The sequence below is a fragment of the Nannobrachium achirus genome (assembly GCF_963921795.1).
Source record: "Nannobrachium achirus genome assembly, chromosome: 23".
NCBI classification, from domain to species: Eukaryota; Metazoa; Chordata; class Actinopteri; order Myctophiformes; family Myctophidae; genus Nannobrachium; species Nannobrachium achirus.
Window position 1 is genome coordinate 47,308,477 of NC_137830.1, and position 23,075 is coordinate 47,331,551.

At 42.6% G+C, this 23,075-nt stretch overlaps 1 protein-coding gene across 1 annotated transcript; it reads left to right on the top strand.

Moving 5' to 3' along the window:
* Positions 1 to 232: 232 nt before the first annotated feature.
* On the top strand, positions 233 to 22,216 carry pus7l (pseudouridine synthase 7 like; the record flags this gene model as incomplete). Its single annotated transcript, XM_080754403.1, has 11 exons — positions 233 to 907; positions 1,677 to 1,813; positions 2,975 to 3,135; positions 4,587 to 4,746; positions 6,102 to 6,321; positions 8,369 to 8,467; positions 11,187 to 11,268; positions 15,597 to 15,762; positions 17,010 to 17,133; positions 18,717 to 18,770; positions 21,809 to 22,216. 11 exons carry the CDS (start codon positions 233 to 235, stop codon positions 22,214 to 22,216), a joined length of 2,286 nt encoding a protein of 761 aa, XP_080610529.1.
* Between the last annotated feature and the right edge of the window lie 859 nt (positions 22,217 to 23,075).

The window sequence follows — 23,075 nt, forward strand, 5'->3', positions numbered from 1 at the left end:
GCATTAGTTTGTACTTTTACTTCTAAAGAGTGGGGAGTGGGCATTTGGGCTTCAGGAGAGCTTTGCAGTTCTACTAAGGAAAGAAATTAAGAATTGTCAATTTGTCACTGGTGGGATTCGACCATTTCTAGGACGGGGCAGCCTGTGCTCCTTACCTCGTGTTTACTAAAACCTACTAGGTTGCGTGGCTGCGACTGCAAGCCTGCGACTGTCTATTGTATGTGTGGCAGAGATGGAACAAAGTGATGTTGTCACCGTCCCAGAGTGTTTCATATCAAGCCACGAGGGTTTCTGTGGCAGCATCAAGAACTTCACCAGAGACTTTGTGGTGACAGAAATAGACATCCATGGACATCAAATCAATAAGCCAAGAACAACGTCCACCACAGCAGAGGAGAGTCCCCAGCTCCCTACTTATCTTAATGAGGTCAGTCACCCTACTCTCCCCACAAAAGTGACAAAACCTAGTGACAACTCCAGCAACGAACCTAAGCAGCAGCACAGTCCGTCCCGGGTTGCACAGGACGTGGCCATCATCAGTGTAGAAGAAGACTGCGATGCAAATCTTGGGGATGTGGTCACCCCGCTGGCGACTGAAAACCTTGACCTGAGTGTGATTTTAGGCGAGTCGGTCAGCGATGCCATCGAACGGTTTGCTGTGTCTGTCAGAGGTCATGCGTCATCGTCATCAGGCCACCCTCGAGAAACCAGGAGCGAGAAGAAGCTGACGGAGGAGGACGAACCAGTGTCCTTGCGGTCCGTCCCAGAGAAGAAGCAGCTGACCGGTGAAGAAGAGCTGCTGTCCCTCGGCTCCTTCCCGGACAAACACCAGCGAGCCAACGTCCACCGTGCAGTCCGACACCGCTTCCCCTTCCTCGTGACCCTCACCTGTCAGTCAGAGATCAAGGTGACACCTAGTAGGCCTGTCACTTACTACTTGCTTACTACTTCTCTCCTATCTTGCCTCTAGAGCAGGGGTTTTCAACGTTTTCAGGCCAAGGACCCCTTAGACCCCTTAGAGATGAAGAAGCAGGGACCCCCACAATCTTATCATAGATTCCATTTAGTTTCATCGTTTGACAGCACAATCATCAGTGTATTTTGGATTCACGTCAATTTGTGTTTTCAGATATTTAACCACTTGAACTGTCAATACTTAATAAACTTGACCTTTGTCTGCTCTTTTTCCCCTCTACACCAAAGCTCTTTGCCGAAAATAGCCGATCTACAAGCTCACGAGGCGTTGTGAGCTTGTAGATCTGCTATTTTTGGCTAAAGTTCTCAGAATATGGACACTGGACTTCAAGTGGTTAAAATAAAACATTCTATCACTCAAAGATTTGGAGGACCCCCTGTAGTAACTCTGAGGACCCCCTAGAGGTCCCGGACCCCCTGTTGAAGATCGCTGCTCTAGAGTTGTTCCGATACCCGTATCGGAAAAGCTGCCAACACTGCTTAAAAATACTGGTATCGGTGAGGATGCCAGTCTATGCCGATCCGATACCACGCCATTTGTCACACATTTCACGATAGTAATTTCACGATAGTAATAATGTGTTATTATTTGTATTGCTTCAGTTGATGTTGCACTACTGTTTTATACTCTTATTGTACTATTTTGTGTGACAATTGAATTAACCCTCCCATTTCATGACGACCGTGGACGACCCCACAAGGTGAAGGAGTGCCCAGACTTCAGGGAGCTCGCCGGGCTGGTCTCAGAGGAGGAGGCGGAGGACTTCTTCAGGTTCTTGGACGCCAGAGTGCCGGGGTCGTCGTACACCTTCCTGCCTGACACCGACAAGGACCACAGGTAGGGAAGCAACGGCAATCGTTATTATCGTTGATCACAATAAAAAATAAATACATTAAAACATGGGTCTTCAATTAGGGGTCCGGGACCCCTAGGGGCTCCTTGGAGTTACTACAGGGGGTCCTACAAATCTTTGAGTGATAGAAAGTTTTTTTCTCCTTTTTTCATATTAACCACTTGAACCCTAGCGTCCATATTCTGAGAACTGTAGCCAAAAATAGCAGATCTACAAGCTCACAACGCCTCACGCCGCGAGTCGTTGTGAGCTTGTAGATCGGCTATTTTCGGCAAAGAGCTTTGGTGTAGAGCGGAAAAAGAGCAGAGTAAGTACAGAGTGAGGTCAAGTTTATTAAGTATTGACGGTTCAAGTGGTTAAATATCTGTCTGAAAACACAAATTGACATGAATCCAAAATACACTGACGATTCACAATTGTGCTGTCAAATAATGAAACTATACGGAATCTATGATAAGGTTGTGTCCCTGCTTCATCTCTCTCTCAACTAAGGGGTCTTTGGCCTGAAAAGGTTGAAGACCCCTGCAAGGCCTGCATTAAAATGTATTGTGAAATTGTTGAGCTGCAAAATCAGTACCACTTAAACTCCCTCTATATGCCATAAAACGGACGTGTAAAGAGCACATTTGATGTGTTCTTATTTCACTCTACGCAAATAGCAGCTCTACAAGCTCTACTTGTAGATCGGCTACTTTTGACGAACGGTCTCCCCCCCAGAGTAGGGATCCTGGGGGTTCAACGTTCCCCCCCAGAGTAGGGATCCTGGGGGTTCAAGTGGTTAACGGTCCCCCCCAGAGTAGGGATCCTGGGGGTTCAAGTGGTTAACGGTCCCCCCCAGAGTAGGGATCCTGGGGGTTCAAGTGGTTAACGGTCCCCCCCAGAGTAGGGATCCTGGGGGTTCAACGGTCCCCCCCAGAGTAGGGATCCTGGGGGTTCAACGGTCCCCCCCAGAGTAGGGATCCTGGGGGTTCAACGGTCCCCCCCAGAGTAGGGATCCTGGGGGTTCAAGTGGTTAACAAAAGTGCCATTTTTTTTAAGTCTTAAGCATATCTTTTGATTATCGCAACAATATCGTACGATCGCAATTATTTTCTCCACAGTAATCGTGACATGTCATTTTCATATCGTCCCCCCCCTGACCACAGGACGGCGGTCCACCACTTCCTCAGCCGGAGGTTCGGGAAGCTGGTGGAGACCAAGAGCTTCGGCGAGCAGGGCAAGACGGCCATCACTGTGCGTCTGAGAGAGCGAGGCAGACCCAGGAAGAGGAGGGCAGAGGACTGCAGCGAGGAAGATGTTTATACGGGTATGGGTGTCGTTTCGCTTTGAGCTGCATTTCATGTCATCAGGGTTTCCCACGGTCATGAAATTCCTGGAAATATTTTGAAATTAGAAAAATATTTTTCCAGTACTGGAAAAGTTTTAGAATTGATCAAGGGTCCTGGAATGTCCTGGAAGAACATTGGCCAAATTGTCAAATATTAGAGGCAGAAATTGCGAGGCGTTGTGAGCATGTAGATCTGCTATTTTCAAAATAGAAACGTGTTATACAAAATTCCTCAACTCTTAGTGCTCGTCAGGGTGCCGGGTCTCCAGTTAAAATATGATTATTTCGGGGGGTCACAGCCTTAAAAGGTTGAGAAGCACTGGCATACACTACCTGTCTTTGGGCATTGCGCATAGGAGTAAGCGACTTGTTATTGAGCTGAATTATTGTTATATAGTCCTGGAAATTGGGTTAAATATTCTGGAAAAGTTTTGGAAATTAATTGGTAAAAATGTGTGGGAACCCTGTGTCATGAAAGGTATTATTATTTGTACGATTTAATTGTCGACCACATGAACCCTAGCGTCCCCGTTCCAGGTATGTTATGCTCCATCGTTTTGTTGTTTTCCAGGACACAAGCATTCCAGGTCGATGGACAAGCTCACTCTTTTAGATTGGCTGTTTTGTTCAAGTTCAAGTTTTATTAGATAACATCATAGCATAACAGTATGAATTTTGATGTTTCTTACAGTTCAGATCAATAAAACAAGAGGACCGCTCTATTAAAAAAATAAAAACAAATCATCAAATATGAAAATACAACAATAAAAACATTTATATTACTTCTGGTAAAGCTTGTATGCTCTTGGGAGGAATGACCTCTGGTGCCTTTGTGTGTGACTCACAGGTTGTGTGAGTGTCCTCCCATTCCTCAGGTTGTAGCGACTTGTATTTGCAGAAAGGCTCTGTATCATGGGACTGGTCCCTTCTCTCAGTAGTCGATTTGAATTCTCTAAGAGTGGCATCCTCTCTCCTCGCCTCCAGAGTAGGGAAGGAATTAGTTGGTATCCCAATAATGCGGCAACACCTTCTCTGCAGACACTCCAGTTCCTGGCTCAGGTGTTTTGGAAGGCCGGCCCAGACAGGTGATGCATATTCCAGCACTGGTCTGATGAAGGTCACGTATACCTGGGTCAACACATCTGGGGGGAGCTGTGCTCGTCTGGCCACGCTCAGATTTGGTGTAGATGGGGGGGGGGGGGGGGGGGGGGGGAGGAGATGACCCATATGTAGTAATGAAGTATTTACGGTTTCATCAAGGTCAAGGTCAACTCAGTGAAAGTGGTTGTTGACAGTGGTTGTTTGTGTGTGTGTGTGTGTGTGTGTGTGTGTGTGTGTGTGTGTGTGTGTGTGTGTGTGTGTGTGTGTGTGTGTGTGTGTGTGTGTGTGTGTGTGTGTGTGTGTGTGTGTGTGTGTGTGTGTGTCCGCAGCCTTCACCTTGTGTAAGGAGAATTTGGAGACCCTGGAGGCTATCAGCTACATGGCAGCAACGCTGGGAGTCTTGCCCTCAGATTTCACATACGCTGGCATCAAGGACAAGAGAGCCGTCACCTACCAGTCCATGGTAGTCAAGAAGGTTTCTCCACAACGGTACTTGTGCTGCTTACCTTTCTCTTGTTCATGGAATGTGTAAGGCAAAGTATGTATGACTACAGCAAATTGCAAATAAACACCCACTCTCACATTAGTGCTGCTAATATGCCTTTAAAGGTGATACACCATGAAATTTCACTTTTCCTATTTTAAAACATTTTTTTGGTGTCCTAGTGGGACCCCAAAAACCAAACACCTTCTATCCTCACAAAGTCCCATTTCTGACCGTTGTGTCTTTCTCTGGTTTTGGGAAGGCGGAGGTTAAAAGCATCCCACGGGTTCTCAAAACAGGCTGTCCAGATTTGCAGTTCAGGCCAAAGGTGGTACGGCAGCTGAAAATGCTCTGAGAGCCATTCAAAAATGAGAGGCTCTCTATTCAGGAGTGGTAATTTAGCCTCAAACCTTTTGAAAAACGTTTTTGGGACATAAACAATATGACATAAATACTTTTTAAATGCATGGTGTATCACCTTTAAAGGACTCCTGACTATTCCCACCTGCAATTACATCACAAGAGGTGAACGGGCTTTTGCTTTCAGAGCACCTACGCTTTGGAATGCTCTACCCGACGAAATAAGACTTGCTGATTCTCTGCCCCGCTTTAAATCACTGCTAAAAACCCACCTCTATAGAGTTGCTTTCAACCTCTAGCACTCGAGAGTTCTTAAACTATGTTTTTTTATTGTTTTTTTGGCTGTTTTTTCATATATTCGTATTCTTTTTTTTATTGCTGATGTGTTGTTGTTGTATTGATAACATAGATTTTTTTGTTGCACCATTGCATTTTATTTGCTATCAAGCACTTTGTGACTTTGTCTTAAAACTCATTGCATGCCAGGCCCGATAGTCCCGAGATTATTTCAATGTCTTTCCCCGCCAGGCCCGATAATCCAGAGAAAAAAAAAAATATATATATTTTTCAAAAAAAAATTGGACCCCAAAAAATGTAGTAGGCATGATAGCAATCGCGAAATTGCATGTTTAACCCCCATAGCAACCCCATCTTTCAAACATGGCAGCCATCTTTGTTTACATTTTAGGAAAACATAATGGCTGCTATCTCATGAATGCCTGAACGGATTTCCATTCGGATTTTTTTGTTTGAAAGCTGTGAGCAATGTGGACACACGTGGTGCATTATCTATGCATGGGTGTGCATGATCCGTGCACTATGAATTACATGGAAGTCTATGGAGACAGGGGCAGGGGAGAGTACGAAGGTATTGTTAAATGGCGGGGAATGTGTTAAAAAGCGCTATATTACAAATAAAGATTATTATTATTATTATTATTATTTATTTAATTCCGTTGACATTATAGCTGATCTAGTTTTACCTCTGATGCGATGGCAGGCTGATGGAGAAGACATCGGAGTTTGAGAAGAAAAGGATGGTCGTTTCCGACGTCCGTCTGGCCAGCGAGCCGCTGAGGCAGGGTCGGCTGCAGGGGAATCACTTTGACCTGGTGGTCCGAGACCTGAGACCGCACCGCAACACAGACATGGGCCGCCCCGTCCCCGAGACGCACGCCCACCTGGTGGAGCTGATACAACAGGCTGTGGACAATGTCAAGGTACAAGCTTTTTTTTGACGGCGGGTTTCGAAATCCCGATCCCGACTCTCTCCCTGTTTCCTTTCTATCTCCACTGTATGCTATCATTAACCCATTTAGGCCTACAATTATTGAATGCTTTAACTATTGAAAAATTGCAGATATACAAGCTCACAGCGCGGCACCGAGTGCCGCGCTGCGAGCTTGTAGATCTGCTATTTTTGAAAAATCGTGAAAATGTGTGCACATTTTTCAATATATATTTTTCAAAGCAGACTTTTGTAACTCAAATCTCTGCTTCTGGGGGTCCCTGGAACAACATATTTTGAGATAAGGGTCTGCGGCCGAAAAAAATTGATTTTGGGGTCCTTGACATGAAAAAGTTTGAGAACAGCTGATTTAGAGGAAGGATTTAGAAGTCGGGTCAAAGATCGGGTCAAAGATATTCAAAGACTTGCACACATTTTCACGATTTTTCAAAAATAGCAGATATACAAGCTCACAGCGCGGCACTCGGTGCCGCGCTGTGAGCTTGTATATCTGCTTTTTTTCAACAGTTGAAGCATAAACTAATGGTTAAAGTGGTTCATATCTAACGCGACTCGGGCGCGTTCCAGGTATTTGAGAGTTAAAGGCAGAAAAGTCTCCCCAAAAAAGTTTCCTATTTTAGAATTCGTCTGTTACACGTACAAGTTTGGTATTCAAAATGTACTTGAGTAAAAGTACAAAAGTATGGGCACCAAAAGTAAACGTACTCATTATGCACCCATTCAGTACTCATAGGTCCCATTTCAAGTTTTCAGATGTATAAAATGTTAAAGAATACTTTGAAAATATATATATATATTTTTCAAATTGGCATAGATCTGAAGTGGTTTTTAATAATAACCAAAAACTACAAGGTAATTAGTAACTCAAGTTTTCTCATAATTATAGTAGAGTAAAAGTACAATATTTGCCTTTGAGATGTAGTGGAGTAGAAAGAATCTTACTTGAGTACGTGTACTTAGTTACTTGACACCACTGATGGCTTGTACTACACAGGCTGATTTATATCAGGATTTCCACTTGGCATTTGTTTGAGGCTAGCCAATGTGACCGACAAGATTCTATTTCACCGTCCAAATAGAAAAATAACCGGACATAATGTTAATGCTATGAGTGCTGATCTAAAAACAAGATTTTGTTTGTAAATCTCTATATCACTTTGCAGAGTGCAAAAAACACATTAACCCAACAAAAACATGATTCTCGGGGGAGTGGGTCTTTAATGCAGATTAATACAGTGGGTTGAGCTTAGCCAAAACAGAAGAACAGGCAAATCTAGTATAACAGTATTACCATTGTCAAACAGAGGTAGAAAAATCCCCACGACTACACGTAGTGTTTTCCTTGTAGACACGCAGAAGCAAGACGTCAACCTGGACAAGAAACAGACTTCAGATGTCTACGGCATATTAGCCTTAAAAGATGTTTTGATAACTCAATATTGGCACTGATGGGAACAATATCAGTTTTCTAATGCAGGGGTTCCCAAACCTTTTTGTCTCAGGGCACCCCATAAATATTATTTTAATCCGAGGCACTCCTACATTAATATTTTCACTCCCAGCACCTTAAATTTATAGCATATCGTCGTTGTCGGGTGGAAACCTTGTATGTCCAAAACCGTTCGTCTTGTATTTATCATCTATAAAAGGTACTAAACTAGTGAAAACAGCCGATCTACAAGCACCGATGCGAGGCGTTGTGTGCTTGTAGGTCTGCTGTTTTCACTAGTTTTGTGCGACAGAGGTTTCTGCCTGACAGTGACGATATTTTAGTGATTATGTTGCGAGGAAAACAATGAGATGATAGCCATTTTGGTTGATTTTGATGATACTAAATATTTTTCAAGTGTCCAAATAAATTTCAAATATTGTCAAATTATCTCACGGCACCCCTGGACTGCCATCACGGCACCCCAGGGTGCCCCGTCACCCACTTTGAAAACCTCTGTTCTAATGCATTGTTTAAGCTAGGTTGTTGGTACCTGCTTCATAAGGCTCTTATAATGTTCTCTTCCCAGGCTAAAGGCTTTGTAAACTACTACGGGCCTCAGAGGTTTGGGACGGGCCTCAGTGTTCAGTCGGACAGAGTAGGACTAGCCCTGCTCAAAGAAGACATGGTAGGTTTTTTACTTATAAATGAATGATAATTGATGGGATGCTGCTGTTAACCCATTTAGAACGGGTACACATTATTGTGTATCATTATTTTATGCTTTAACTATTGAAAAATAGCAGATATACAAGCTCACAGCGCTGCACCGAGTGCCGCGCTGCGAGCTTGTAGATCTGCTATTTTTGAAAAATAAAATTAGAATTAGAATTTTGACCCGTGTCTTTTGAATCCTTCTGAGGTTTTTTGAAAAACCCATGTTTCTATGTCAGCAATCTGGCCAGCCATCATCAAAGAAAAGGTCCTTTTCACTTAACTGGAGCTCAGTTAGTCTGTTCTTGAGAGACTACTGTGTCAGTGGTTCTCAAACATTTTCATGTGAAGGACCCTCAAAATGATATTTATTTGGCCACGGACCCCCATCTCAAAATATGTAGTTCCAGGGACCCCCCAGAAGCAAAATTTTAGTTACAAACGTTCGCTTTGGAAATACATAGATTAAAAGATTTGCACACATTTTCACGACTTTTTCAAAAATAGCAGATCTGCAAGCTCACAGCGCGGCACTCGGTGCCGCGCTGTGAGCTTGTATATCTGCTATTTTTCACTGGTTAAAATAATTCTAGGCCTAAATTAATTTACACAATACATATACAATTGTATAATTCTAAGTTGTTGTGGATACACGCTCTCACCCAGTACAGTTTGATAGCTGGGTATTGAAGAACAATCTTCAGCTGTAAAACAATGCGTTTTTGTTGACATCATATTACACAGACAATATCACAAATCACCTTCAACATTACTGAAGTAATGTGAAGAAATATCTGAAGAATAAACCGAAGGTTACTGAGACTGATTCAAATGGATTTAGTATGGCAAGTTTACTATTAAGTTTACTATTTCATAGACATTTCATACAAAAAGAAGATAATTCAGATGCTTTACAAAGGTATACAAAGTCTAAATGTAAACACAATACATTTAAAAAAGGATATACTGTAAGAGATTTAAAGCTATACTGTGTAAGTTGCTCAACTAGTGGTCAGTAGCGTCCGCGTCTTTCGGCCGTTTTTCGCCGCGGACCGGGCCTCACACCCCCGCGTCACCCCCGCGTCTGCCTCCACCTCGCCGAGATCTATCTTTAGAGGGGTCCCTGGTTCCTGTGCGTTCAGGCATTCCGGAGAAACGGAATGTTTCACCCGAGTATAGATAGAGACACACGGGCGCCTACAAATATGGCCGCCCTATTGTGATAGCTAGCGACCCCACTTCAAGATGCGCTGTGATTGGCCGGCAGTGTATAACCCTCGCTGTGATTGGCCGGTAGTGTATGATGACGTAATTTTTGCGCGAAAACCGGACCCCGGTCAGGATCATAGAAAACATATAAAGAGAAGGCTTCAGAAGCTGAAAATAACGGAGTGGGTGTTCTAAAACTTTAGCGATTTAAGAGTTAGGACAATTTTAAGATTTGTTTTATAAAAAAAGTTACATGGTATAACTTTAAAGAAATAAGAGGCCTAGCAGCAAAAATAAAGATCACAGTGGAATTAGAGTTTGACTTACCAGTATCATTAATGAACTGTGTGTAGTGTGGAGCATTGTCCTTCTGTTGAACTTTTGTCTGGCTTTGAAAATCACAAACCTGTGTTGTTCAGTATAGGAACCCATCTCTATATAAAACCCATTACAATGCTTGGGACTCTGACCCACTCATGCACCAGAGGGTCTCAAACCACTGGTAACGTTCAACAGGCCAAGGAAATGCTGGACATTTAGCATAAAAAGAAGTATTCATGCAAGTCTCAGTTCCTTTGGTAGTTTGTTGATTGTAAAAAATCTATTAGAATCTTTTTGGTGTCATTTGTTGATATACTGTATCAGAGAAAATACAGTATATCAACTTCTCGATTATTTGGTCATAAGTTGGTTATTGATTCTAAATATCGTTTTCAATGTATTTTCGGTTAATTGCCAAGCCCTAGTGAGAGAGCAAAGCCGAATATTATAATTGTTGATGTAGATCAGTGGTTCTCAAACGTTTTAATTTCAAAGACTCCCCATAACTCTTTGAGAGCGTACAATAATGGAACCAAATGAACCCGTAAGGAACCATTTGTTTCCATTTGTACGCTCAAGGAACACTTTGAGAACCACTGATGTAGATTGATGTGTGTTGGTGTGTCAGGAGAGTGGTGTAGATTGATGTGTGTCGGTGTAGGGCTGTCACGATTATGACATTTTACATGATGATTAATTGTCACACAAATAATTGCGATTAACGATTTAATTGTGTTTTTGTCATTGACAATTACATTTCTGTTTGGCTTTTAGGCTTTGAAGTTGCACATGGTAGATATGACACGTAACCTAAATATACAAAGAAATTACTGACATATTTGACAACTTTCTACTTAAAAAATAACATTGATAGTGGAAATAGCCGATCTACAAGCTTACAACGCGTCGCATCGCGACGCGTTGTGAGCTTGTAGATCTGCTATTTCCACTATTTCTGAAAGTGTTTGTAAATGTATGAACATTTTTCAACATTCACGATTATGACGATTAAGACAAAATAATGTCAAATAATTGTGATTAGACGATTATGTAATAATTGTGATAGCCCTATGTTGGTGTGTGTCTTCAGGTGAGTGGTGTAGATTGATGTGTGTTGGTGTGTGTAATAATTGTGACAGCCCTATGTTGGTGTGTGTCTTCAGGTGAGTGCAGTGCGTTTGCTCTTCACTCCAGAGGAAGGTGACGACCCTCAGAGCCAGGCTAAAAGACACTTCCTGTTGACAGGTAGGACTCCTTTTTTTTTAATATATATATATATTTACAGTAAATAGTATATTTTGGGGCTTTTCTGCCGGAAACGGGGAGAGAGTCAGGGAGTGACATCAAAATGCTTAATTTAGGGGCGCCTGGTGGCCTAGTGGACCAGGCGCATACCATATAGGCATTGCCATTTCGGCATCAATGCCTGTCGGCGTCGCCGGTTCGATTCCCGATCCGGGCGACCTTTGCTGCATGTCACTCCCTGTCTCTCCCCCATTTCCTGTCAGTCTACTGTCCAATAAAGGCAAAAAGCCCAAAAACAAATCTTAAACAAAAAAATAAATAAAAAAAAATGCTTCATTTAGGAAGATGGCCCTACCGTCGCTTCGCCACTAGAGGCGAATTGGTACATAAATGGTCGGTCGCGACGATTGGGTCCGATATTTTGTTGAACATCGGGCTAAAGAATGGTTCAGAAGCTGTGTTCACGTTCACTCTCACATTGGAACGAATAGACTCCATCCTGCTTCCAGTTTCCTAAAGAGGCGGACACCCTACGTCACACAGAAGCGAGAAGTAAAAGCCAGTTGGGCAGTTTTTCTTTTTTTTTCGTCTTGCCTTGGTGACATGCAGCGATTCCGACGCCGAGCACGGGAATTGTGCTATGTGGTACACGCCTTAAGCACTTGGGTACCATCATAGCATCATATACCACTAGTTATGGTTTTAATTGCAGTTTTATAAGGAAAACGTTGTTGTCGGGTAAAGGGGGTTCTTGGATTCAAAAATCTGGGAAAGGGGGTACTCAAGCCAAACAAGATTGATAAACACTGTTCTAATGGACCAATGTGAAGCCTGCACTGCAGGGTTCCCCAATAGGCGGCCCGTGGGCCATTTGCGGCCCGCGGGGGGCTACTGTCTGGCCCCCACCAACCCCAGCAATAATGGTGGTATAAGAGCAGCTAGTAATATCGTCATTGTCGGCTGGAAAACCCGTGTCTCAAAATGCGTACGTTCTTTTGCCAAGTAAAGCTCTGCTTCATCAAACAAGGCCGTCGCACAAAAGTAGTGAAAACAGCAGATCTACAAGGTGCGAGGCGTTGCGTGCTTGTAGATCGGCTGTTTTCTCTAGTTTAAATCATTTTTGTGGCTTTGTGTGTATCACGCCCATATATGGTGATTGTCCAGAATGAACAGGCTTTTTCAAAAACAGAATGTCCGTTTAATTACCATATATGGTGATCTCAGTCCAGGATGAACAGGGTTTTTCAAAAACACAATGTATGTCACCTCATGTCCATATATGGTCACTCCAGGCCAGAATGAACAGGTTTTTCCTGTCCCGTACGTGCAAAATATCAGTCCAGAATGAATAGGCTTTTTCAAAAAGCAAAATGTGTGTCCCATGTCCATATATGGTCATTTCAGTTCAGAATGAATAGGCTTTATCTGTCCTGTACGTCCAGAATATGTGTGCGGTGTCCCTCCCGGTCAGATGAATGGATACTTTGAGGATTGGTCAGGTTTTATCTGTCTTGTACATGCAATAGGTCTCACCTACTGCATCCACAACTAATGCTAATCCAACCAGCACAGACCGACCTCCCCATCACCTGTGACATACCCAGAAGAGAGGAGATCAGGAAAGCTGTACAACAGCTGAAAAATGGGAAAGCAGCAGGGCCAGATAACAGACCTGGGAAACTGAAATAATTATAGAGGGATGCAGTTGACAAACAACTAAGAGACCAGCAAGCAGGACTTTTTATATATATTTTTAAAACCTATTATAACGGCTGTCATACCGGCTCTCCAGACAATTCTATACTAAGATTCACCGCTTCACTTCGAACCAAGGTTTGATTTTTAAAATAATAAATGCAAAACGAACGGTCTTGGACATGCAAGATTTTCACCCGACAGCGACGATATCTGAACTGTCACTGGAGTAGCGGGAACGCCACCGTCGCCCCCTGCAATGTTGTGGCCCTCGGCTTGGTACCCTAGACATAAGGGTGTATGCACATACCATTTTGTTCTACTTCCGGGTGTCTTTCGACTTCCTTCACAGGTGTTACTGATGATACTAATGAAGGGTCAGTTCCATTCTGGTCAAACAGAGTCAGGGTGCTGCTATTGTGCATGTTGGCTCACTGGAAACACTCTGCTACACCAGTGGGTCTCAAAGTGTCTTTGAGTGGGTTCCAAATGTCCCCATACAGGTGTGTAACTCTGAGAGTGTCCATTTGTATAGAGTTATGGGGGGTCCTTGAAATTAAAGAACCACTGTACAATAAATCAAACAGAGCCTTAATTAGTATCATCAGTAACACCTGTGAAGGAAGTCGAAAGACACCCGGAAGTAGAACAAAATGGCGTATGTGCATATACCCAATTGGGGAACCCTGCAGTACTGTATGGCCGGCTTTACACTGCCACTAAAATCTAGCCTGAATCAGATCTGAGTCACATCAAAAGTGGAATCCGATTTTTTTTAAATAGTCTAAATCCAGACAGGTCACATTCATGTCACATGAAATCCGATTTTGAAAAACCACATCCAGAGGTAGTTTCAAATCCGATCCATATCGGATCTGAGGACATCTGACTCAGTCTGAAAGCAGCAACCACATCCACCCCATTGAGTTATATGCAGGTCACATGCAAGTCACATCAAACTGGCCAAGCGTCACTTGTGCTGCGCAACCCGAGCGCGGAGCCCCGACGTCATTACAGAGCGCGATTATTTACTATTTGATTACAGCGCATATTACAGCACGCTGAGCACATGAGAAAAACAAGAGAGGAGAGAGAAAACACGTGAGCTAAATAGATAAAACCAGAGAGAAGAGCGAAACACAAGAGTGAAGAAAAGGAGAGAAAAAGTTTGTGAAAAAGTTTGTGATCAACTAGCGTCAACGTTGTGACGTGACGTCATGACGCCGAAGTCGTTACCACGGTAACCAAAGCAGATATGTAGACGCAGGGCAGCTTTGGGCTGATGCTGTTAAAATCAGTCAGAACGCACAGATCAGATCCGTGTCACTTGCAAATGCAGTGTGAAAAGTCGGGCCAAAAGATCAGATTTGAGAACCAAATCGGATTTGGTCTGGATTTGACTGCAGCGTAAAGCCGACCTAAGTCCATTACTCTGCTTCAACGCAGTGTTCCTAGTTCTGATTGGTTGGTCCTCTGTGCTTTTACCTCTTTAACCCAGACAATATGCTTTTACCTCTTTAACCCAGACAATGTGCTTTTACCTCTTTAACCCAGACAATGTGCTTTTACCTCTTTAACCCAGACAATGTGCTTTTACCTCTTTAACTTCTTCAGTGCCATATTTAAAGTGGGACCTCTTATATTGCCGGTTCGCCAATAAAGGGTTAAAAAAATAGTGTGCACGCTGGTGCACACATTCGTGCACAGATCATGCACTATGCATGTGCATGCTTTTCACAGCTTTCAAACAAAAAAATCCGCTTGGAAATCCGTTCAGGCATTCAGGAGACGGCAGCCCTTATGTTTTCTTCAAATGTAAACAAACATGGCTGCCATGTTTGAAAGATGGGGTTGGTATGGGGGTTAAACATGCAATTTCGCGATCGCGATCATGGCTAGTACACTGTTCCAAAAAGTTTTTTTTTAAAACATTCTTTTTTTTTTTTTTTTTTTTAAAGACGTCCAGAAGACGTCTGGCAGGGAGGTCCATAGTTAAAAAGACGTTTTTATTATAGAAAACGTCTTTTTTGGCAGGGTATGAGTTTTTAACCCAGACAATGTGCTTTTACCTCTTTAACCCAGACAATGTGCTTTTACCTCTTTAACCCAGACAATGTGCTTTTACCTCTTTAACCCAGACAATGCCAAGGAGAGCCTGGCCATGATGCCCGTCTCCTCTGTGCTTTTACCTCTTTAACCCAGACAATGCCAAGGAGAGCCTGGCCATGATGCCCATCCTCTGTGCTTTTACCTCTTTAACCCAGACAATGCCAAGGAGAGCCTGGCCATGATGCCCGTCTCTGTGCTTTTACCTCTTTAACCCAGACAATGCCAAGGAGAGCCTGGCCATGATGCCCATCCTCTGTGCTTTTACCTCTTTAACCCAGACAATGCCAAGGAGAGCCTGGCCATGATGCCCGTCTCCTCTGTGCTTTTACCTCTTTAACCCAGACAATGCCAAGGAGAGCCTGGCCATGATGCCCGTCTCCTCTGTGCTTTTACCTCTTTAACCCAGACAATGCCAAGGAGAGCCTGGCCATGATGCCCATCCTCTGTGCTTTTACCTCCTTAACCCAGACAATGTGCTTTTACCTCCTTAACCCAGACAATGTGCTTTTACCTCTTTAACCCAGACAATGCCAAGGAGAGCCTGGCCATGATGCCCGTCTACAAGGCCAGGGAGCGGCTGATGCTGCAGGCGCTGCACCGCTATGGGACGGGCCCGCCAGGCTGTGTCCGCGCATGGCTCAGCCTGCCCCACGGCATCAGAGTCTTCTACCTCCACGCCTACTGCAGCAGGTCAGCCTGAACGAACACTGTTCATCAGGGTTCCCACGGTCATGATGAAATTCCTGGAAATATTTTGAAATTAGAACAATATTTTTTCCAGTACTGGGAAAGTTTTGGAATTGATCAACGGCCCTAGAAGGTCCTGGAAGGTGCTGGAAAAAATAGCTATGCATTGTCTTTGGTTATTGATTTTGTTAATACCTCTGAAATGACAAATTCAACATTGGCCAAATTGTCAAATATTAGAGGCAGAAATTGTGAAAATAGCTAGAGTCATGTCATCAACATGGATCTCTTCCATTTAGCGCCACCATCAGGCCGATTTTTTCAAACACATTTTTGGACACTGCTCCTACAGATTTTGCCCTTAAATCACGCAAAGCGGTACACAGTATGTCTAGAATCATGTCATCAACATGGATCTGTTCCATTTAGCGCCACCATCAGGCCGATCTTTACATGCGACCTGACGGTCGCTTATCTCCCGATTAGGGAGTCTTACTGGTTGTATTCATTCAATTTTTTTTTACATAGTACGGCCTTAAAGTACGCTTTTTTGGGTATACCTTTATGTTATTCATGATATTCTTTCGGTTTGTGATATTCCCATCCATTGTATATTGTAAATGAGTTCTTAACCCATTTAGAAAGGGTACACATTATTGTGTATCATTATTTTATGCTTTAACTATTGAAAAATAGCAGATATACAAGCTCACAGCGCGGCACCAAGTGCCGCGCTGCGAGCTTGTAGATCTGCTATTTTTGAAAAATTGTGAAAATTTGAATTTTGACCCGATTCTATAAGTGTCTTTTGAATCCTTCTAAGGTTTTTTGAAAAAACCTATGTTTGTATGTCGGCAATCTGGCCAGCCATCGTCAAAGAAAAGGTCCTTTTCACTTGGAGCTCAGTTAGTCTGTTCTTGAGAGACTACTATGTCAGTGGTGCTCAAACCTTTTCATGTGAAGGACCCCCAAACTGATATTTATTTAGCCACGGACCCCCCCATCTCAAAATATTTAGTTCCAGGGACCACCCAGAAGCAAAATTTGAGTTACACAACGTTCGCTTTAAAAATACATATATTCAAAGATTTGCACACATTTTCACGACTTTTAAAAAAAATAGCAGATCTACAAGCTCGCAGCGCGGCACTCTGTGCCGCGCTGTGAGCTTGTATATCTGCTATTTTTCAATAGCTAAAGCATTCAATAATTCTAGGCCTAATTAACTGAGTAGTGTTGTTTGTGGTCAGGGTATGGAATGAGGCTGTGGCACAGCGGCTGTCTACGTTGGGTCCCACGCCCAGGGAGGGTGACCTGGTGTGGGCACAACAGGAGCAGCTCACACAGGACACAGCAGAATCCAGCCAGCCTCAGGTAAGGCTGGCTCCAGACAGTGTTGTTTTTGTCAGCAAGTTTTGATTTAGTTTTAGTCATAGTCTTTTGAATAAAATGTTTTTGATTGATTGATTGAAGAATTTATTAGAAGCTTGCAATAGAAAAAAGTACAGTTTCATGACAGTACAAATCACTGGTGCAAGGTCAACTAAAAGGAGATCCTAGAAAGCCGAGGCTTATTTCCACAGGAACCACACTTTAAGTATCTCATATAACATTGAAAGACAGACGGATAGAACATAGTACTTTATCTAGGATAATATCAGTTTCAAAAGCATAACATCAAATACAAAGGCAGAAAAAAGAAAAAAAAGGGGGGAGGGGGGAGCATGGGGGCTTAATCTATTTACAAGTCACGGGTAGCAGCTGTCTGAAGGTGAGTTTTCATACCAATTTTGAAGGAGGCTAGGGATTTGCTCTCCTTTAGGGCTTGAGGAAGGGCGTTCCACATGTTGATGGTGTAGCAGGAGAACGAGTTAGAGCCTTGTTTAGTGTTAAATCTACGTTGATTTAGTTTTAGTCATAATTTAGTCACCCGAAAAGTTTTAGTTTTAGTCTAATTTTAGTCGACTAAATATCAAAAGCTTTTTCGGTGACTAAATCTACAGTTGATTTAGTCAACTGAAATGTATTTTGGCAGGCCTTGATGACATTGTAATGGCTGATTTTACACTTACTGTAGTTGTGTGCTGAAAATAGCCGATCTACAAGCTCACAACGCGTCGCGCTGCGACGCGTTGTGAGCTTGTAGATCTGCTATTTTCAGCACGCAACACCTGAGACCAACCAAACATAAAATTACTCTTCTCCACTAGTCCCTCCCTAACGTTTTAGTCTAGTTTTTATTTTCTTGACGAAATTGACAATATATTTAGTCTTAGTATTAGTCATCACAGCTTAGTTTGCAGTCGACAAACAGTTTTCGTCATAGTTTTAGTCGACGAAATCAACACTGGCTGGCTCCAAGATGATACATGATACTTAATACAGTGGTTCTCAAACTAAGTTGAAGGTCTCCCCTTAACTTTGACAGTGTACAAATGGAACCAAGGTTTTGTACACTGTCAAAGTTACAGACTTGTAAGGGTCAATTTAGACCCCCATAAAGGAACCTAAAGAGTCTCTGAAATCCACTTTGAGAAACACTGCCTTAATACATTATACTTGCCCTATATAACTCAGATTTTAAATTAAAAACACCTTAAATATTGTATTTATTTTATAAATAGTTTGTCTTTACTCAATAGGGATTGCTCCCGTCGCAAGTTGAGGAAGTCATATATCAATGCTTGGTCCAGCCCTATGGAGTATGGAATGCTTGTGCTAACTGAAAAACAACGTAATACTTATGAGCATCAAAACGATATTACATTTATTTTTTTATTAGCACTTGCATTCCATACATTCCTTTTACTGGTACCCGGAAATAGACTAAACGTACATAAACAAGAGACGTGTCTTTACTTAAAACACCGCTCTATGCAGGAAATATGCAATTATGATGATTAAAAGTGGTGTGGATTTTATTTGCATGTAAGATGCTGTCTTTTTTTCTCCTCCAGATCCATGTGGTTACAGACCAGGAGGAGAAAGATCTAGTCTACAATCTAGGACAGGTGAGGAGTGCAGTGTCACTGCTGATACCCTGATGTTCCCTCCATAGACAAAGATACAATGGTTGACAGGAACAAAGTACATTTACTTGAGTACTGCTTGAGTATTTGACATTATGATTGCGATAATGACATACAGACAGGGTTCCCACGGTCATGAAATTCCTGGAAATATTTTGAAATTAGAAAAATATTTTTGGAATTGATCGAAGGTCCTGGAAAAAATAGCTATGCATTGTCTTGGTTATTGATTTTGTTAATACCTCTGAAATGACAAATTAAACATTGGCCAAATTGTCAAATATTAGAGGCAGAAATGGTGAAAATAGCCGATCTATCTACATGCTCAGTTGCGAGGCGTTGTGAGCATGTAGATCTGCTATTTTCACAATAGAAACGTGTTATACAAAATTCCTCAACTCTTAGTGCTCGTCAGGGTGCCGGGGTCCCCGGTTAAAATATGATTATTTCGGGGGTCACAGCCTGAAAAGGTTGAGAACCACTGGCATACACTACCTGTCTTTGGGCATTGCGCGTAGGAGTAAGCGACTTGTTATTGAGCTGAATTATTGTTATATAGTCCTGGAAATTGGGTTAAATATTCTGGAAAGGTTTTGGAAATGAATTGGTAAAAATGTGTGGAACAACATATTAACTAGTTCTCTATCTACTACCCTGCAAGCCAAATGACGTCATGATGACGTTATGATAATATCGTCCGGTGACGTTCAGGACTGTAGGCCAGATCACAGCCCATATGGGGATGATCTTGACGTCATTACCAGGACCTCATATTGACTTTTTTTTGTTTGACAGGATTATTGTTATTTTTTCTAATGTTAATTGAAATATGAGCATGTAAGGTTATATTCTTTCTGGGACATATCTGACTAGTTATATTTATCTGGCCTCGATCGGACCCTCTCTGATTAATCCAGGACGTCCATTTCGTGGGCAGGATTATCAGGTGATATTCTATAGGCCAGATCTGACTAGTTAGTCATGGGTTGACTTGATCTGGCCCCAATCGAGACGTCACTGATTGGTCCAGGTCCTGACCGTGCTTGCTGGGTAATGTTCTTCCTAGTACGTCTCCTGCAAAAGTAGTCCTTAGGCCTAGAATTATTGAATGCTTTAACTATTGAAAAATAGCAGATCTAATGCTCGCAGCGCGGCACTCATTTTTGAAAAAAACTTTGAATAAGTCTTTGAATATATCTCTTTAAAATACATTTGCAAAAACATACATACATTTGTAACTCAAATATTTGGTTCTGGGGGGTCCGTTATACAATATTTTGAGATGGGGGGGGTCCCTGGAACAACACATTTTGAGATGGGGGTCCATGGCCAAGTACGTGTAATTTTGGGGGTCCTTGGCATGAAACATTTTGAGAACATTTTGAGAACTACTGACAGATTTTTTTTAAACCTTAGAAGGACACTTATAGAATCGGGTCCCAAAAAAATCAAGGTTTTTCAAAAATAGCAGATCTACAAGCTCGCAGCGCGGCACTCGGTGCCCGAGTGCCGCGCTGTGAGCTTGTATATCTGCTATTTTTTTATATTTAAAGCATAACATATTGCGTAATAATGCGTTCAGGCCTAAATGGGTTTGTAGACTTGTTGGCACCAATGCTTGACACGTTTTGCACAGCACGTGTTTTTCACAATATTTTGAGAGAGGCTAGACTACCTCCTCATGTAGGACTTTAGTCTTTTTCTAAATAGGGATGGTAAGAAAAATAGGGATGCCAGGTTGAAAGTGGTTAAGTCATAGGGCTGATCGAAATGACTTCAAATCATTATCATCATGATATCAAACTTTCCCTGTTCACGATTAATGAAAAATTATAAAAAAAAGAAACCCATGAAAATAGCTAATCTACAAGCTCAGAACACATCGCAATGATGCCTAAACCTACTATTAAAAAATCTAAATTACTGTACATGTATGGTCATTGAGGGTAGGCATGTCCTACCCTATCAATCAATTAACCTACATGAGCAAAGATTAAGTCGGTTATTGGTTTTAAATATCGGAACTGATATATTTTCTGCCAATTGTCCAGCCCCAGGGACGTGCAGAGAATGTTAGAGAGGCAGGGTCTGGAATTTCCAAAAGGGCCTTTTGGTGGAAGCACCGAAAATAGCAGACCTCGGTGTGTGAAACCACACTGAACTAAGCTTAACCAAGTCAATACTGGAGATATGGCGTAATGGCATGGATTTCTACACAGAGAGGGCAATTCTTTCAACATAAGATGCTGCATTCAAGTTCAGGAGAGTTTTGACAAGGCAATTCTATTGAATGCTGCCTTCAGGCAGGGGTTGACACTAAGGTATCAGAGGCACTTGCCCGTCGGGCAAGTACAGGTCATGTTCTACTTGCCCAAAAGTCATGCCCACTTGCCCGAAAAGTAAATCGTCCATTATAAAATGATAGGTAATATTTTAATTAATGTTCAATTTAACACATACAGTATTTCTTTACTTTCTGGGTCTGTGCGATAAAAAAAGTCATACTGTACCTCAATATTTCCAAATCCAAATATCTACATAGCTATGATTGAATATGTCTATGGTTTCACACTAGTTATTTTACATTTTTTAGTGTATCAACAGTAAAAACAGCACATTATAGGTAAACAGTGCTATTATTTTACATTCCACAGACCAGAAGACAGAGCGCTCTGGCCACGTTGAGGTGGTTAGACAGATATCTGGTGTTGTGTTTATAGAATGAGCACTTGTCCGGTCGGGCAACCTGAAAGCAAACCTTACCTGCCCGAAAGTTTTATTTACCTGCCGGGGGCAGGTGGGCAAGCCTTAGTGTCAATCCCTGCTTCAGGTATGGCATGGAAAGAGGGCATTTGTATTTCTTTCACCAAAAATTGCATTTATGGTCTGGACTCTGGAAAGGGCAGTTTTTACAGAAATAAAGATAAAAGGGCAGGGGCTCAAGCCCCCTCTGATCTCTTATGTGTGCCTGTCCAGCCCTATTAAGTGGAGGCCTAAGGTTTTGTGCCGTCTTATGCCAGGTCATTCTGCCCATGCCGGGCAACACTGTCAGGTACCCAGAGAACCGCATGGGGGCCTGGTACCAGGAGAGACTGGCCAGAGATGGCCTCCAGCGCTGCCCATTCCGCGTCGGTGCCCTCAAACTCAACCTGCCCGGCTGCTACCGCCCCGTGCTGGCCTTCCCCCGCGACCTCACCTACCGGCTGCATGGCCCGACAGCCGGGGGAGGGAGGGGAGACAGTGAGGGAGAGGAGGGGGGCAGAAGAGCCTGCGACGGAGGGGAGAGTGGCCAACGGACGCACACCGCCTCCCTCGCTCTCACCTTGAACTTTGACCTTGACAAGTCCTGCTATGCCACAGTGTGCTTGCGAGAAATCATGCAATTTCCACTTGGGCCACAAGGTGGAGCCAAAACACAATTAATCTAGCCAGCGAGGGCTATGTGGTTGTGCTGTAGCCCAACATTGAATAAAGACAAGATGTTTTGAAAGTCACTGGTGGTAATGATTGGCATTGTAATGAGCTACTCCTGGGCTTAACTTTTTGAGAATAATGAGTATGGAACAGGACCAGTACCACAAGGATAAAAGGCTAATAATGTCCTGCCACTACTAACCTGTGACATAATGTTGACTCGCATGATGATGTCTTAATAAGGAGCTGAAAGGAACGATTTGGAGAGTTAATACGAGCTCAAATGAAGCATAAAATTCCCACTCATGATAATCGTGACGTATCCATTGCCTCTGGAAATCCTCCCTTAAGTTCCCCCGTTACTAATTTGTGGAATTTTAATCCATTCAGAACGGGTACACATTATTGTGTATCATTATTTTATGCTTTACCTATTGAAAAATAGCAGATCTACAAGCTCACAGCGCGGCACCGAGTGCCGCGCTGCGAGCTTGTAGATCTGCTATTTTTGAAAAATCGTGAAAATTTGAATTTTGACCCGATTCTATTAAGTGTCTTTTGAATCCTTCTAAGGTTTTTTTGAAAACCCTATGTTTCTATGTATGTCAGCAATCTGGCCAGCCATTGTCAAAGAAAGGGCCCTTTTCACTTAACTGGAGCTCAGTTAGTCTGTTCTTGAGAGACTACTATGTCAGTGGTTCTCAAACCTTTTAATGTGAAGGACCCCCAAACTGATATTTATTTGGCCACGGACCCCCATCTCAAAATATCTAGTTCCAGGGACCACCCACAAGCAAAATCTGAGTTACAAACGTTCGCTTTAAAAATACATATATTCAAAGATTTGCACACATTTTCACGACTTTTTCAAAA